At 40.2% G+C, this 16,445-nt stretch overlaps 1 protein-coding gene across 2 annotated transcripts in view; it reads right to left on the minus strand.

Annotated features, from left to right (window-relative positions):
• HEATR6 (HEAT repeat containing 6) overlaps positions 1 to 16,445 on the minus strand; it is a 33,992-nt gene that overhangs the window by 16,695 nt on the left and 852 nt on the right. Inside the window, exons 2-9 of one of the 2 annotated variants that reach the window (XM_069602807.1) lie at positions 14,768 to 14,875; positions 10,019 to 10,159; positions 9,414 to 9,529; positions 8,458 to 8,572; positions 6,882 to 6,983; positions 5,713 to 5,850; positions 3,756 to 4,054; positions 2,810 to 2,987 (exon numbers count right to left, since the gene is read on the minus strand). In XM_069602807.1, coding sequence (XP_069458908.1) covers positions 2,810 to 2,987; positions 3,756 to 4,054; positions 5,713 to 5,850; positions 6,882 to 6,983; positions 8,458 to 8,572; positions 9,414 to 9,529; positions 10,019 to 10,159; positions 14,768 to 14,875 — 1,197 coding nt within the window. Of the gene's footprint in view, positions 1 to 2,809; positions 2,988 to 3,755; positions 4,055 to 5,712; positions 5,851 to 6,881; positions 6,984 to 8,457; positions 8,573 to 9,413; positions 9,530 to 10,018; positions 10,160 to 14,759; positions 14,876 to 16,445 lie in introns of both variants that reach the window. The other variant, XM_069602808.1, reaches the window with a different exon arrangement.

Consider the following 16,445-nt stretch of genomic DNA (forward strand, 5'->3'; position numbering starts at 1 on the left):
TTTGGTGTGAAAAAGGTTTTCCGGAAACTCTTCAACTATGTTATCTCCAAATTGCTGCTGTTGTTCAGGAGTTAAGTCGAAACAAATCATTTCTACATGCCTTTTATAGAGTAGAATCATTAACAAAAAAAAACAAAGTTTTTGTGAGAACAAATTTATAGTACAGCAGTATAAGTCTTTCGAATTAAGCATAGATCACTTAAGAAAGCTAGGAAGTTGACAATGTATGAGGACAGTGGTGTGTGTGTGTGTAGGGGGGAGAGAGAGAGGGAGAGGGAGATCTCAAGCACAAGTCAGCTGATCCAAGAACTTAGATAAGGGGCTACCAAAACTTTTCTGTAAAGGGCAAGTAGTACAAATTTTATATTCTAGATTTTGCACACCACAGAGTCTTTGTTGCAACCACTCAACTCTGCTATGGCAGCACAGACACTGTATAAATAAATAAATGTTGCTGTTTTCAAATAAAATTTTTCTTTTAGATAGTGAAATCTAAATTTCATATAATTTTTGCATGTCACAAAATATTTTTTTATTAAAAAAAAATTAAAGCATTAAAAACCACTTAACTCATAGATTATATAAAATCTGGTATTGTGCCAGATTCAGCCCACTGGCCATAGTCTGCCAACCCGCTGATTAGACGACTGGCTGGTCTTAACTGAAAAAGGTAGATGTTGTGCTAAAGAAACTGCCATTTCTGTAAAATGTAAAATCTACAATTTCAAGAGCTCGCCAACCAAACAAAATTAAAAGCCAGCCTGTAAAAAGAAACTAATACTCAAAATAAAAAGTTTTCAGCTCAATTAACTTTGCTTCCTAACTGGGAAAAAGCTTAACTATCACAGATGAAAACAGAATAATGTCAATGAGGGTTTCCCTGGTGGCTCAGTGGTAAAGAACTCACCTGCCAATGCAGGAGACACAGTCTGGTCCACATCCTGGCCCCGTACGACCCCACAGGCCTGTGCAGAGCAACCAAGCCTGTGCACCACACTGTCGAGCCTGCACCCCAGAGCCCATGCTCCGCAGCAAGAGACGCCAGCCGCGCACCGCAACTAGAGAAGAGCCCCCACTCGCCGCAGCAGAGAAGAGCCCACAAAGCAAAGAAGACCCAGCACAGCCGAAGTAAATAAATAAAATTACACATAGAAAATTTCTCAGTACGTCAGTGACAACTGTGCTTCCAACTGAATCCACCACAGCTTTATACCAGAGCTGCCATGAGCTCCACACCATCATCAGAGCGCACCTCAGGAGAAGGCACGACACTGCTGTCCTGTCATGCTTCACCCTGGCTAGGGGAAACTGCAGTCTATGCTCGCCAACTCCACACTCAACAAGCAGCCGAGAAAATGACCACTCAGCTTTGACACATGGCTGCACCTTTAAACCTAGCTCTGATCAATCCTGAATGCTATTCCATTCCAAAGACAAGAACTAGTACTTTTAATTTTCACACATAACTTTCTAGCAGTCTCCAAAAAGCCTCTCTCACCAATAAAACACTTCTTACTATCATTAAACATTTCGAAAATAAAAAGGATATAAATATCATGAAAATTATGTCAACCTACTTTCTTCTCCATATTCTCAGCTATTTACTGCAGTTCCCTTCAGCTGGAGGGTCTTCAAAAATATAAATACATATATATTTTTTCAATTTTTAAAGCAATTTTCCTTCTAATTACTAGAATGGCCTCATTAGTGATTTATTTGCCACCATCATTTTCCATTTTCCGCCCAGGTTCTCATTTGTTAATGATTCAGTCAGTCAGAAACATTTTTAGCAGTTTAACTATTTAGTATATAGAGTACTTGAAATTACCCTATAAAACATTTTTTGTGCTCATAACTGAGGTTAGTTTTTCTTCATCCTATAAAAAATGTTGAAGGGTCATTTAGAAGTTTTCTTATATAGTAATTAGGAGATGATCAAAGGGAGTTCCAATGTATTATGGATTGCTAGCCCTCTTCCTTGCTTTCAAGGGAGAAATTCTAAAAACAGAAAAGAAATAGCTTCTATTGACCTCATTAAAACTATCTACTCTGAGAAAGTAGGTTGGTTACCTGGAGGACATGAGATACCATTCAGCATGACTTTTTAATGTTCATTATCGTAAGGGGAATCTAAACAGCAGACTACTTTCCTTATTTGGGTAAAAAGCTAACTTCAGGAGAAGAGTTAACATATCCAAGAAGAGGGAAATATCTGATCAGCCACAGCTACCTTGCTGTAGTTATCCATGGCTGCCAAGTTATTTTTTCTTCTTTTTTTAAAAAAAGTTTTTCTCATTAAACTATGTATTACTATTTATTACTATGATTTGAAATATACGGAAAAGTTGGAAGAAAAAAACCACTTGGGATCATAAAATTCTCTATCCAATACTTTCATAAAACATCATCCACAATCCCCAGCCTTACATATCTTTCATAACCACTATATATCACGATATTCCAGTGAGTATTTAAGCCATTTTGAATTTTTTTCTATTGTAAACACCATGGCAACACTTTCATAAAAGAAACGGATACACAGCTGCTTCAGTGCAGTTCAGAGAGGACACTGAAGCAGCAACTCAGTGTGCTCACGCTTCAAGCCAGCCCTGGGGCAGGAGACTGCAGCGTGGTCTCCCTCAACCTGACAGCCACGTAAGCCCTATCCTCCTATCCCCCTGCCCAACCAGTGGTTCTCAAGTCAGGACTTGGGTCAGTATTAGTAAGAGCTTTGCTCTGATATGATCGGATGGGGCAGAGGGAACAACAAAGACTTGTGAAATCGTCCTTAGAATTTAAATGCTCTTACCTTTGGAGAAGGATCTTTTAGCGTAAGAGTCATCAGGGACACAGACTGTGGGCTTCCAAGCTCTGGTGTATCAGGAACAAAGGCCGACCAGTAGCCATATAGAACTTTTTTTTCTATTGATTTTATAGTAGAAAGAAAACAGGCTAATGCTCCTTGGCGAACTTTGGCTTGGTAAGATCTTTAACACCCAAAAGAAGAAGAAAAAAAGTCTTTTAATTGCTTTTAAAAACATGAGCATGAAACGCTATTTTTCACAGGCAACTCAATGATACAGTGAGAAATTCAGCATTCCACATAAGCCTGAAAGATGCCAACATATTTTTTAAATTATTTCAAAATGTGGTCAAAACATGTTAAAGCAATCTGTTTACATAATAAGTTAATACAGTGGATAATTTAAAAAAAAAACCTACTAGCTAGCGAATAGGAGGGCAACATTTTGATATCAGGAAATAAGTATACAATATGAGATACTCCAGAGTACCCATTCATCTAACAGACAGGTACTGAGAATACCTAAGTATGTGCCAGGCACTGTGCTGAGGCTGGCAGACATAAAGCTCCTGCCCTTGACAAGCTTATTATGGCAAAGACAGAGAGTTAAAGAGACTATAGCACAGTAAACAGAGATGAGTCACATAAGGGAGTGACTGGAACAGGGAGTCAGAAAAGGTTTCTCAGAGCTTGACTGTCGAGCTCACATAGAAGATAAGTAGTGGTTAATAAGGCAAGAGGCAAAACTAGTAAAAGAAAGAATAAACCCAGGCAGAGGAACCACATGGACAAAGGCAGAGGAGAGAACAATGCATACTGCAGAGTAATGCAAAATCCCACATAAATGAGAATCTTCAAGTTACATCACATGCGACAGACGTTAAAGTAAGGTTATAAGCTTATACACTCAACTTAGAATATAAAGCATAAAAATATAACAAAATACTACTACCTCACTTTACTCTGCATGCCTCCTTCAGCATCAGAATAGTCTGACTCACTACTGCTGACCCTCTTCCAACTGGAAGAGCTGAAGGGTGAAGAGACTCGGTCTTTTCCTGCAGCTCCACTTGCAGCTAACGGCAAACTCTGAGCGCCCGGGGGGGAGGGGCACTGAGTGTCCCCTCTGTGCAGGTTCAGTCTGCCTGCGCCAGTGACTGGGGCCACTTCTCTTTCACCACTGGACTCCTCCTCCTCCTTCTCTCCTTGATGGATTTTCTTCGCTTTTACTTTTGATTTTTTCTTTTTATTCTGATTTTAGGAGCAAACGAAAACATATACATGATAGCTACTGGTAACTTCTCATTTGATAATTACTTAGTATGTCCCCAACATGTAGTATGGACAAAGAAGAGGAGAAGAGAAAAAAGGGGCACTTACTCAACACTCTCTGCGTCAGGTATGACGCTAAGTGCTTACTAGACTATAAGAAACAAGGTATGAAATACAGAGCAAAACGTGTCACCTGGGCTTAAATACTATTGCTGTGAGCCGGGGAAAGCATCTAGCCTCGCTGAGCTTACCCGTCCTCATCTGTTTAAGTACGGGTTAATGCCACCTGCCTTGCACGGCTGTGAAAGCATTCAGGCTTCTCAACAGAGGTTCTGCAAGAGATTGAGGTCTACAGAAAATGACCTTGGTGATTGTCTTCTCAGTTCTCCCAAACAGGATACATAGCTAGTACCACTCTAGATGCCTAGGAGAAACGTGACTCCATTACATACAATCCATGTTTTAGTCCACTGGGACTGTGTAAATACAATGTAAACTCCAATTTCTTTCTTTCTTCTACTTCCTTCTCTCAGACATTCCAAGATCTTTGGAATCTGTGCCCTCCTCTGCATGCCCAAGGTCCCTAACCTCATCACTTCTACCTTGGATTATTACTGTAGCTCCAAACTTCTTATCCTTTTACTTTCTAGATGCAAATCTGATCATATCACTTCTCTACATAAGATTCCTCATTTCCACCACCTCTAAGATAAAAACCCAACCTCCTCAGCACACAGTTGGAAGACCCTTACGATTTGGCCTCCGCTACATATCTGCCCCACCTTCCCCTCTGCACACCTGACACTCTAGCCCACTGGTTAATAAATAGGCTGCATGCATCCACACTCCCCATGGTGGTTACCCATTGCTCTCTTGGGAAAAAACACTCGCCTTCCTTCTCTGTACTTGTTCCTGAGGCTCAGGTGAGCCACTGTATCTTTTAAAAAAGCACTCCTTACTCGTCTGTTGGTTGCCATGAATGTGCCCCTAGAATACCCTGTGGATATTCTGATCAAAGAAATCATAAGACTGCAATATGGTTGTTTATTTATCCACCTTCACCTTCTCCCTCAAATTCCTAAAACCAGAGTCAATGTTCCTAATGCTTAGCACAATGTCTGGGATGTAACAGGTGCTCAGTAAATGTTGAGTAAGTCAGTGAGTGAAATAATGTCTAATTATAAGCATTTCTCAGGTAATATACTTTCACGTGCAACACCTAGGCCGTGTATCTGTACGGTTCTCCAACAGCAACATGAGGGAAATGGCAGCTGTCTGGAAAGACTGAGAAATCTGACAGTGGCAACAGGGGCCTATAATGTTTTGCAGCCAGCCTTTTTTAGAGAAAACGTCTGCTGAGCTGTGGTCTGGAGCATTTGAGGGGTGACGATGATGGGTATCAAGTGAATGCCCATTTTTATAGCTGTTATACTGCCTGAACCACTTAGAAGTATTAAGATGCTCTAACTGGTATTTTTAGCCACCTGATGAATTTAAACTTACTTTGCTAAAAATCCTAAGCTGAAATAAAATTCAAGGTGAGCCTTGGCACAGCAGTGATGCAAATCATAGAAAACACATAGAGCAAGCAATTGAACACAGTCCATAGCTTAAACCTAAACAGACGTTAAGTGTACCACAGCTGGGCGAGAAGCGCTGGACTCTGACTGCTGTGGCTGGATGGGTGGCCGTCCATCGTACTGAGGAAGCGGAGTGGGGTACAACACAGTGGGCATCTCGATGTTCAGTCCAGGGAGTCCATGGAACATGGATTTCTAACAAAGATTAAGGAGACACACACACAAAGTGAGTCATGAAATAAGGTCATTCACCATATTCTGAACCACACAGATGAACAGACTGACAAAAGCTTTACAAAGAGATCTAAAATGGGATAGAAAATAGATACCCTGAAGGTTTAGAGCTTAAAGAGGAGTTTAATCTCATCTAGTCCACAGAGATCTGGTTTGGCTAGGTTTAACTTTATTTACTTATTACTTTTGCTTATTAATTTAAAATATTTATCCAATAAGCTTTACCTAATTATTTTATCTGTGATTTTTTTTAAAACTCATCTCTCGTAACCATATCCAAATCTAGCTCTCTATGTATTTGGAAGCAGGGAAGATGGCACAGGAAAAAAATCAAAATTTCAGTCATGATAAAGCTAAGTTATCATACGTGGCTTTGGTCTAAGACCACCACAAAGTTCTTACTATTTCCCAGCTGAAACGAAGACAGCTGGATCCTCAGAGAGGCTGACCTGACTTTCCCACTGACTGGCAGGCTCAGAAGCCAAAGGATGACAGCCTAATATACATGTCATTTTTTTGGGCAGCACCTCATCACATGCAGAATCCTAAGCTTCCCAGCCAGGAATGGGATTTGGGCCCCTCCATTGGAAATGTGGGATCTTAACCGCTCTACTGCCAGGGAAGTCCCCCTAATGATACACATCTTGACTGGCCTGCCTACTACATGGGAGCTAAAGGCACGGAGAATATCTGGTTCTTCTTCCAAGTCCAAACAGATTCAAGATAATCTAAAATAACCTCAGATCATACCTCATTAACTAGTCCTGATAAAATTTTAGAATTTTGATAACTCTACTAAAGCAAGATTTACTCTTTTCAGTTCTTAGTTTTAAATATGTTTGAAAATGAACATTTTATTCTTCTCTCTTAAAATATGATATTCTAAAGCTAGCCTTGGAGTAAAGAGGTAAGGCAGTCCTTATGCCTGAGGTGTAAACAGGAAAGACACTAACCACAGTGAGGACCTGGGGTTTAAAGAGGCAATGCCTTACCTTCAGCACAGCTAGGAGAGCTCCCAGTTCATCAGTCTGTGTCAGTTTCATCTTCCCACCATTTAGGAGAGACTGTATACCTTTTAAGGCATTTTGCAACAACTAGGGGGAGAAGAGAAAAAGTTAAAAAGTAAATGAAATTTGTCTGTTCAGGGATCAACTTTCTAGCAGTTTGTAGGATGGAAAAGAAAAGGCCTTTAGGTGACTAAAAAAAACCCACAAACTTAGATGTGGGACAGGGAGAGAAAAGCAAAGATGAGGATCCAGCAAACAGAGCTGATGATCGACTACCAATTATTTTCTAGAAGAACAGAGTGCTTTTATTGAGTACGAGTAGTCTTTTTGTACATGTTCCTAAGCCAGCATATACTAACGGTGAGCAAGAAAAACAAAAAAAAGATGTTTAATGGGAAGAATATGATAGGAATAAAAATGTGGCGGCAGAGATCAGAAACAGGAAATCTCTTTTATCATGTGGTAACCACAGGAGCTATCTTTTTTTTTTTTTTTTAATTACAGCAGCTTTTAAAAGCAAAGGAATGCATGTGGGAACAGGATTCCGGAGGGCAATTCTGATCAGGATTAACTTTTTGGCCAGTAATCTCATTTATAGGATTCTGTACTTAAGGAAAACTCTCTACAGGGAGAGGATATGAACTGTAGCCTTGTTTAAAGTACTAAAAATGCTGAAAAAAACTTTCATTTCCATCAGTTAGGACAATGATTATTTAAGAAGCTAATTCTCTGCTACATATGAAACTTAACAATAACAGCAAGCACTTTCCCAAGCATTTTAAATGCTTTTAGATCATATACACCTCATAAGACCTCTACAAGGTAGTTATAACCTTTCTCCCATTCCAGAGATGAAGAACACATAGGCTCAAGATCTTGCCAAGGTCTCCCAGCCATAGCAGCTGCAAAGCATGAGGTACATCAACAGGTACTAAAAAGATGTTCAAGATGTATTAACTTTAAAAAGGAGAGTTGTAAAACCGCACACTAAGTATGATCCCATTTAAAAATTTAAAATATGCCCATTTTTTAGCAATATAGAAAAAAAAACCTGGGGTCATGGAAAACAAATTGCTCCCAGTAGTTTTATCTAAGTAGACTTTATATAAGAAATTTTCACCATCTTTGATCTATAATTTTTGAAAAGTGTTACTGAATTTAAATCACATTAATAAACTATCATCTTTGCATCAGATTTTTTAAAAAATAAATAAAATACTGCAGATTTTGTTGAAATCCATCCCTTTCCCTTCCATCTAAAAGATAGTCACCAGTCTGATACTGTACAGCTTTTAAAGTCAGGAGTGGAAAAGTAGTTTTAAGAACTTAGACTTGCAAAACAAAAAACAATGGCAAAACAAAACAAACAAAAACAATTTCTTGTGATTTAAATCTGAAAGATGACTTCAGTCTTTTTAGGTTATAAACATTCCCCTTAAGCATGGATCTTTAGACAAAACTAATACAGCAACCAAATTAAACTCTTACTAGCAGCTTTCATTCCACTGCTGCTTTTAGACACATCGGTAACCATCATAAGATTAGAGGTAGTCTCACCCACCATGCAGTACGTGATGTCATCCATGTCAGATGATTTTGGAGACTGTAAAGTGGTCAAGAAAACTTGGAAGCAGATATTTTGGTAGCGCTCCTCCAAGTACGGCTGTCCGGGCACACTAAAACACACACAGAGAAACCAACTCAAAACACAGTTGCCTTTGAAATAGGGCTTGTAAAAGAGTAATAGTAACAGTACCACTGACTAACAGAATTGGGATATATCCTGAATCAAACTGTATCACAGAAGATTATGAGCTTTGGTTAACTACTGCTGTGGACAGGCACAAGGCTGGAAGGAACAGGAAGAAGAATGGTTGCCATAGGGAAACGTTACAGAAGCTGGTAGGGCAACAAGTACGCAGAAAGAGAAATCTTTTTTATTCTGCTTTTTGGTTCTTAGAGGGAAATAATACAGATGTCCAGGTAGAATCACACCGCTGGACCTGCCTCCTGAGCCACTGGACAATACGGCAATGTGGAGACAAGATATTACAAGTCAGTTCAAGCTTGGGTTGCTCACTTTCTATTGCATGAATCCAGAACTGGGCAGCTGGTATTGCTTCTGTTTTCTTTGAATAAATTTGCCATGACAGATACATCTCACCAAAGCTTAAATGTGTATGAATATATCCTTCTAAAAGACTTAATATGGTTACAATTTATACCAACAGAAAAACAAAACCTCAACACACTGCACATATTATCACTTTCACCATATTTTAGAAATAAGGCCCTAGTCTATTTTTTCCTTTACTTCTTTATGAGCTTTCTTTACAAGCAATGTTAAAATTAAAAATAAACAACATAAGATGATTTTATTAGCAAAGGGTATGAGAAATGCAACATAGATTATTTTTCTGAGTTGGCTCTGGCTTCAGACAGATTGAACCACCTACAAAGGGCCCACGAAAGGCCCTATCTTATCACAGCTTTGGAAATCTGATTGAATCCACATACCTGAGACATAAGTTTGCCATACAATGCACTGCAGCTCTCCTAACTTCAGGGTCTGACTGAGCCAAGTCGCTCAACTTCATCAAGAGTCCACTCTTGCCAAGCAAGTCTGGAAGGTACTAAAACAAAATCACAGCCAATGTTGGTCGAAGGAAAGCTGCTAAAAAAATATTATTTTTTAAACAGATTTCTTTTTTCTTTTTCAACTAAAGGAAATTTAAGTACCAAAAGACTAGTGCTAGGTAAATCCTTCAGATAGGCATACAAAAATATGACAAGTAACATCAGTAAGGATCGGTACTCTCAGCCAGGCCTGCTGCTGAAGCTCTCTCGTCTTGGCTTGGCTGAATAGATGAAAGGTAATGATAATAACGATTGATATGTACCAAGTCCCAAGCACTTTATAAGTGAGACTTCACCCTCAGAGGAACTATTTTCACACATGAGGAAACAAGGCTCAGAGTGACTGAGTAAGGTTACACATTACTTTGAGTGACTGACTCAAGGTTACACATTTAAGTAATGGCAGGAGAGAAATCTGAACACATGTCTGCGGGTTTAGAGCCTATGCTCCCAACCTTTCAAAGGAAAGACAGAACACAGTTTACCTTTTGACACTTTGAGCCATTGCAGTAAACCAGGGCTGCCAGAGCTTGGAGAATCTGCATGTGTGTCCAGGAACTGCACTGCTGAATAGCAGAAATAGTATATGCCAACAGAAAATCCAGGTTCTGCTCGTCAACAATCACCTTTCGAGAGAAAAAATATATATGATCTAACTTTTAAAAAAACATTCCTTTTCAGACATGAATGCTCACCTGAATCAAGCTGTGTGTGAGAGAGCATGCCTGTGTCCATATTTTCTTTTTTGTGAAAAAGATCAGCTTTAGCGACCTTGAAAGTCTGATCGAGAGAACCTTCTCCTTGCCCCAGTGCCTGCTCCCTTCTTCCCCTTTATTCCTTCCACTCCAAATAGAACCTGGCAAAGTCCTTGTAACTTTTTCTTGAACCAGACAGTGGCAGTTGTAATTACACAGATGTTAAGTCCCAATCCACTGAAAAGAAATTTTTTTTGTTTAATTTTTAAAAAATTTTTACAATGTTGTATTGGTTTCAACTATGTTTCTTTATACCTGGTAAATGCTTGACAAACACACTGTGACAAATATGCCTGCTAAATAGCTATTATGTTTCTGCTATGACGTGGGGAATATAACAGGAAGAAATGGCATATTCCTGTCCTTAGGGAGTATATGATTTTATTGGATAAAGTACACTAATACAAGTATCAATTCACGGACAACTGAAATAAACTGTCTTCAAATGCCAGAAACCTGTTCAGGGCTGTGGGTGCCATGTGTGATCAGGAACTTTTCTAACTGTTAGTGTTAAAAAGATGATATAGCTAAGAATGTAGGCTTCCCAGATGGTGCGGCTGCTGCTGCTGCTAAGTCGCTTCAGTCATGTCTGACTCTCTGCGACCCCATAGATGGCAGCCTACCAGGTTCCCCTGTCCCTGGGATTCTCCAGGCAAGAACAGGTGCTAGTGGTAAAGAAACCAACTGCCAATGCAAGAGATACAAGAGACGCAGGTCTGATCCCTGGGTTGGGAAGATCCCCTGGAGAAGGAAATGGCAAGCCGCTCCAGAATTCTTGTCTGGAGAATCCCACAGACAGAGAAGCCTGGCAGGCTATAATCCATAGGGTCACAGTCCATAGAGTCGGACACGACTGAAGCGGCTTATTAGCACACATAGCTAAGGATAGCCAACATTCAGATGCCACCACATTAGTCTGAAAAATTCTAAATTCTTAAACCATCTTATTTCATTTAGGAAGTCACATGTAGCAGACACAATTGGCCACCTGCAGAATTCCACCTCCTCTTTCCTCGCTGGCAGAGGACTGATCTTATTTGGATGTCCACCTTTCCCACATGAGACCTGAAGGTAAATCCCAATTCTGCTAAGACAGTGGTTTTCCATCAGCGGCGATTTTGTCCCCCAGGGAACACCTGGCAATGTCTGTAGACACTTTTGACTGTCACAGCTGGAGGGATGCTACTGGCATCTGGTGAGTAGAGGCCAGGATACCACTAAACATCTTCCAATGCATAGGACAATCCCTCATAACACAGATTTATCCAATCCAAAATATCAACAGTGCTGAAGATGAGAAACCCTGATAGAAGGGTTGAGCTGCATACTGTTAATAATTTAGGGAGCAGAAGTCCTCCAGGTGATACTAATGAGCAGTCAAGGTTGAAATCCCTGGCTTAAGCCATTCACGGTAATTCCATTCCCTGATTAGATTGCTACAGAGGGGTCCTAATACCACCTAGGTCTCTCTAGCCTGGTATCAGGAAAAATCTGGAGAGTCTGGGGGGGGGGGGGGTAAGTGTCCTCATTCTTAAATAAAAAAGACAGAAAATAAATAGTTATTTTGCTTCTGCTGGGTGTTGTTTACTTATTTTCCATGGGATTCCTGGATTTTAGGCATCTTATGACTGTGAGAGATGTTAGCTCAGGACAACCCATCTAGCATGGCAGAATGGAAAGATGCCAGAAAGCTTCTTATTATTCAGTTCAGTTCAGTCGCTCAGTCGTGTCCAACTCTTTGCGACCCCATGGATCGCAGCAAGCCAGGCCTCCCTGTCCATCACCAACTCCCACAGTTCACTCAGACTCACGCCCATTGAGTCAGTGATGCCATCCAGCTATCTCATCCTCTGTCGTCCCCTTCTCCTTCTGCCCCCAATCCCTCCCAGCATCAGGGTCTTTCCGAATGAGTCAGCTCTTCCCATGAGGTGGCCAAAGTACTGGAGTTTCAGCTTTACCATCATTCCCTCCAAAGAAATCCCAGGGCTGATCTCCTTCAGAATGGACTGGTTGGATCTCCTTGCAGTCCAAGGGACTCTCAAGAGTCTTCTCCAACACCACAGTTCAAAAGCATCAATTTTTGGTGCTCAGCTTTCTTCACAGTCCAACTCTCACATCCATACAGGACCACAGGAAAAACCATAGCCTTGACTAGACGGACCTTTCTTGGCAAAGTAATGTCTCTGCTTTTAAATATGCTATCTAGGTTGGTCATAACTTTTCTTCCAAGGAGTAAGCGTCTTTTAATTTCATGGCTGCAGTCACCATCTGCAGTGATTTTGGAGCCCCCCAAAATAAAGTCTGACTCTGTTTCCACTGTTTCCCCATCTATTTCCCATGAAGTGATGGGACCAGATGCCATGATCTTCAGTTTCTGAATGTTGAGCTTTAAGCCAACTTTTTTACTCTCCACTTTCATTTTCATCAGGAGGCTTTTTAGTTCCTCTTCACTTTTTGCCATAAGGGTGGTGTCATCTGCATATCTGAGGTTACTGATATTTCTCCTGGCAATCTTGATTCTAGCTTGTGCTTCTTCCAGCCCAGCGTTTCTCATGATGTACTCTGCATAGAAGTTAAATAAGTAGGGTGACAATATACCGCCTTGACGTACCCCTTTTCCTATTTGGAACCAGTCTGTTGTTCCATGTCCAGTTCTAACTGTTGTTTCCCGACCTGCATACAGGTTTCTCAAGAGGCAGGTCAAGTGATCTGGTATTCCCATCTCTTTCAGAATTTTCCACAGTTTATTGTGATCCACAGAGTCAAAGGCTTTGGCATAGTCAATAAAGCAGAAATAGATGTTTTTCTGGAACTCTCTTGCTTTTTCCATGATCCAGCAGATGTTGGCAATTTGATCTCTGGTTCCTCTGCCTTTTTTAAAACCAGACTGAACATCTGGGAGTTCACGGTTCACGTATTGCTGAAGCCTGCCTTGGAGAATTTTGAGCATTACTTTACTAGAGCGTGAGATGAATGCAATTGTGTGGTAGTTTGAGCATTCTTTGGCATTGCCTTTCTTTGGGATTGGAATGAAAACTGACCTTTTCCACTGGTGTGGCCACTGCTGAGTTTTCCAAATTTGCTGGCATATTGAGTGCAGCACTTTCACAGCATCATCTTTCAGGATTTGAAAGAGCTCAACTGGAATTCCACCACCTCCACTAGCTTTGTTTGTAGTGATGCTTTCTAAGGCCCACTTGACTTCACATTCCATGATGTCTGGCTCTAGGTAAGTGATCACACCATCATGATTATCTGGGTCATGAAGATCTTTTTTGTATAGTTCTTCTGTGTATTCTTGCCACCTCTTCTTAATATCTTCTGCTTCTGTTAGGTCCATACCATTTCTGTCCTTTATCAAGCCCATCTTTGCATGAAATGTTCCCTTGGTGTCTCTAATTTTCTTGAAGAGATCCCTAGTCTTTCCCATTCTGTTGTTTTCCTCTATTACTTTGCACTGATCACTGAGGAAGGCTTTCTTTTATCTTCTTGCTATTCTTTGGAACTCTGCATTCAGATGCTTATATCTTTCCTTTTCTCCTTTGCTTTTCACTTCTCTTCTTTTCACAGCTATTTGTAGGGCCTCCTGAGACAGCCATTTTGCTTTTTTGCATTTCTTTTCCATGGGGACGGTCTTGATCCCTGTCTCCTGTACAATGTCAGGAACCTCCGTCCATAGTTCATCAGGCATTCTATCTATCAGATCTAGTCCCTTAAATCTATTTCTCACTTCCACTGTATAATCATAAGGGATTTGATTTAGGTCATACCTGAATGGTCTAGTGGTTTTCCCTACTTTTTTCAATTTCAGTCTTAATTATTAAGTGACCTTAAAGCTGCATTGCTTGGGACATGTGATGTAAGATAATTTAAAAAAAAAATTATTTAGCTATTCTGGGTTGTCTCTTCTGTTTCTTGCAACCAGAAGCACCTCAGATTACATAATGTTAGTTGATAAGTTTTGTGCTAACTACATTCAGATACTCATGTAGTAGTTTACAGTAACAGCCTCAATTTTTGACCTGTTCCTAAAAAAGATACCAGGGATCTTTTCATCTAGGGCCCCACCCCCGCTAAGCAACTTCTTAGGTTAGATGACAAAAATGGTAGCTGTGGGAGAGGGGAAAAAAATATTGATAGGAAAGAGGCTGGGGATATTTCAATTTATTCTTAGATATACCTTTAGTCAAATATTAATACATTTTTCCTGAAAAATTGTAAGGTCTGGGGGCGTGAATGATATTCGTTTCCTGAAACAGACAGACAGGAATCCCTCTGATGGACAAACTGGCAGAAATTTTTTTTTTTTTGGTCAGTTATATTTGTTTTGATATAATTCTTAGTAAGGCAACTGTTTCTCATATTTGCACATCTTTTGAAAAGACCAGCCTATCATTCCTACCACAGATTAGTATCTCAAAGATAATTAGTTATTCTCAAAATTCATGATCTGAATTCTAAAGTTACCTACATGATTACCTGTAACGTGTTAAGTAAATGGTGGATAAGCTGAGACAGTTTGCTGACAAGATGATTCTGATTAAGAGGCACGAGTCGGCATGCTTGGACAAGAAGAGTACTGACATCCTACAAAAAACAAACAAACAAAAGACAATGAAAAGGTGCTACACCTATTTAGTCAAAGGAAGACCCGCCCCCAATAGCCAAATGAGAACTAAAAGTGAACATTCACAGTCAAAATGAGTTAAGATGAAATTTGAGGCAGAGAGTGGGATGACAGCATAAAAACAGCAGGTACTCAAAAAGAAGGAAAAGAATCAGTGATTTTTATACAGTCAAGGACTCCACAGAGTCTCTACATATGTAGAGACAGTACAAATTAATAACCTAAGAAAGGATTCCAGAATATAATAGCACACATCCAAATTAAAAATACTAAAGGTAAGCAAACCAAATTTGCAATGCCACTGGGAAAACCAGAAATGACACTTGCATGAATTTAACGGTTAGAAAATCTTTTTTTTTTTTTTTAAAGAGGAAACTATCTGGAAATCACACCATTCATTCATCTTTTGATGTTTACTGAACTAAAAGGCTCTGAGCACCTGCTTTGTGCCAGGTCTCTAGGCTTCAAACGTGAACATATTCCTGAACCTCAAAGAGGGAGACAGAAATACTGCTCACAAATAATTAAAGTGAATTGGGTGCTGAAAGAATTAACTGCAAATTCTATGGGGAAACAGTAACTAGGGAAGTCCTGTAGAGACAATTTTTAAAAAGAACCTAGAATGATCTGAAGGATGAGTACAACTGCCAGTCAAGGCCATAAAGACAATCGAGCAAAGGGAATGGAATGGGCAGGTCTGGAACAAACAGGTACCTGCCTGAGGAACAGCAAGTTTCAAACGACTGCACACAAGGCACAAAAGCAAGAGTGACAGAAGACTGGAAAGGCACAAATTATACAAACAAAGCAAAAGTCTCCCACTCCTCCCTTAATTCCACTCCGCTCCCTGGCGACACAAACTATTACTGCATTGTAAACTCTCCCATACATTGTTTTGAACTTTTTGCATCTATAAATGTATATTTATTTTCAAGCCTTCCCCACCCTATACTGGTCTCATACTGTAACTTTGCTTTGGCCAGTTACCAATATGCACTGAAGATCTTCCCTGGTCAGAGTTTTACTGAGATAGCTTTCCCACTAAAGAAAAGACCACTCCCACAGGAGAGCAAAGGTTTGCAGAAGGGCTGCAAACAATAAGAGGAGACTGGTTAACAGTCCGGGAGAGTCATCTTGCCTAAGGCATTGGCAATGTAAATAGAGAGGAGGGGATGGAACTGAGAAGTATTTCCTAGATAGAGTCTGAAGAATCCAGGTTGGAAGGATTTGGAAGGAAGGGTGAAGAACCAGTGTCTGCACCTGTGTCTTATGTGACTGGGTGCACTCTATATGTTTGTATGCGTTGGGGCATGCGACGGATTGGGGATGGAGTGGGTGTATGGAGATAATGAACCAATTTTTGAGAACTGTCAAGTTTGAGAGGCCTGTGAGCGCCAGAAGACAGCTTATGACTGGGTTTACAGAATTTAGGAAGTAAGTCGTATCCAAGGCCTGATGCAGGGGAATAATATATATGAAAAGTACTTCTAAGCAGGCAGAGAGAGTGGAACTAGCATGGAGGAAAAGAAA

Source organism: Ovis canadensis, chromosome 11 (assembly GCF_042477335.2).
Source record: "Ovis canadensis isolate MfBH-ARS-UI-01 breed Bighorn chromosome 11, ARS-UI_OviCan_v2, whole genome shotgun sequence".
Classification (NCBI taxonomy): Eukaryota; Metazoa; Chordata; class Mammalia; order Artiodactyla; family Bovidae; genus Ovis; species Ovis canadensis.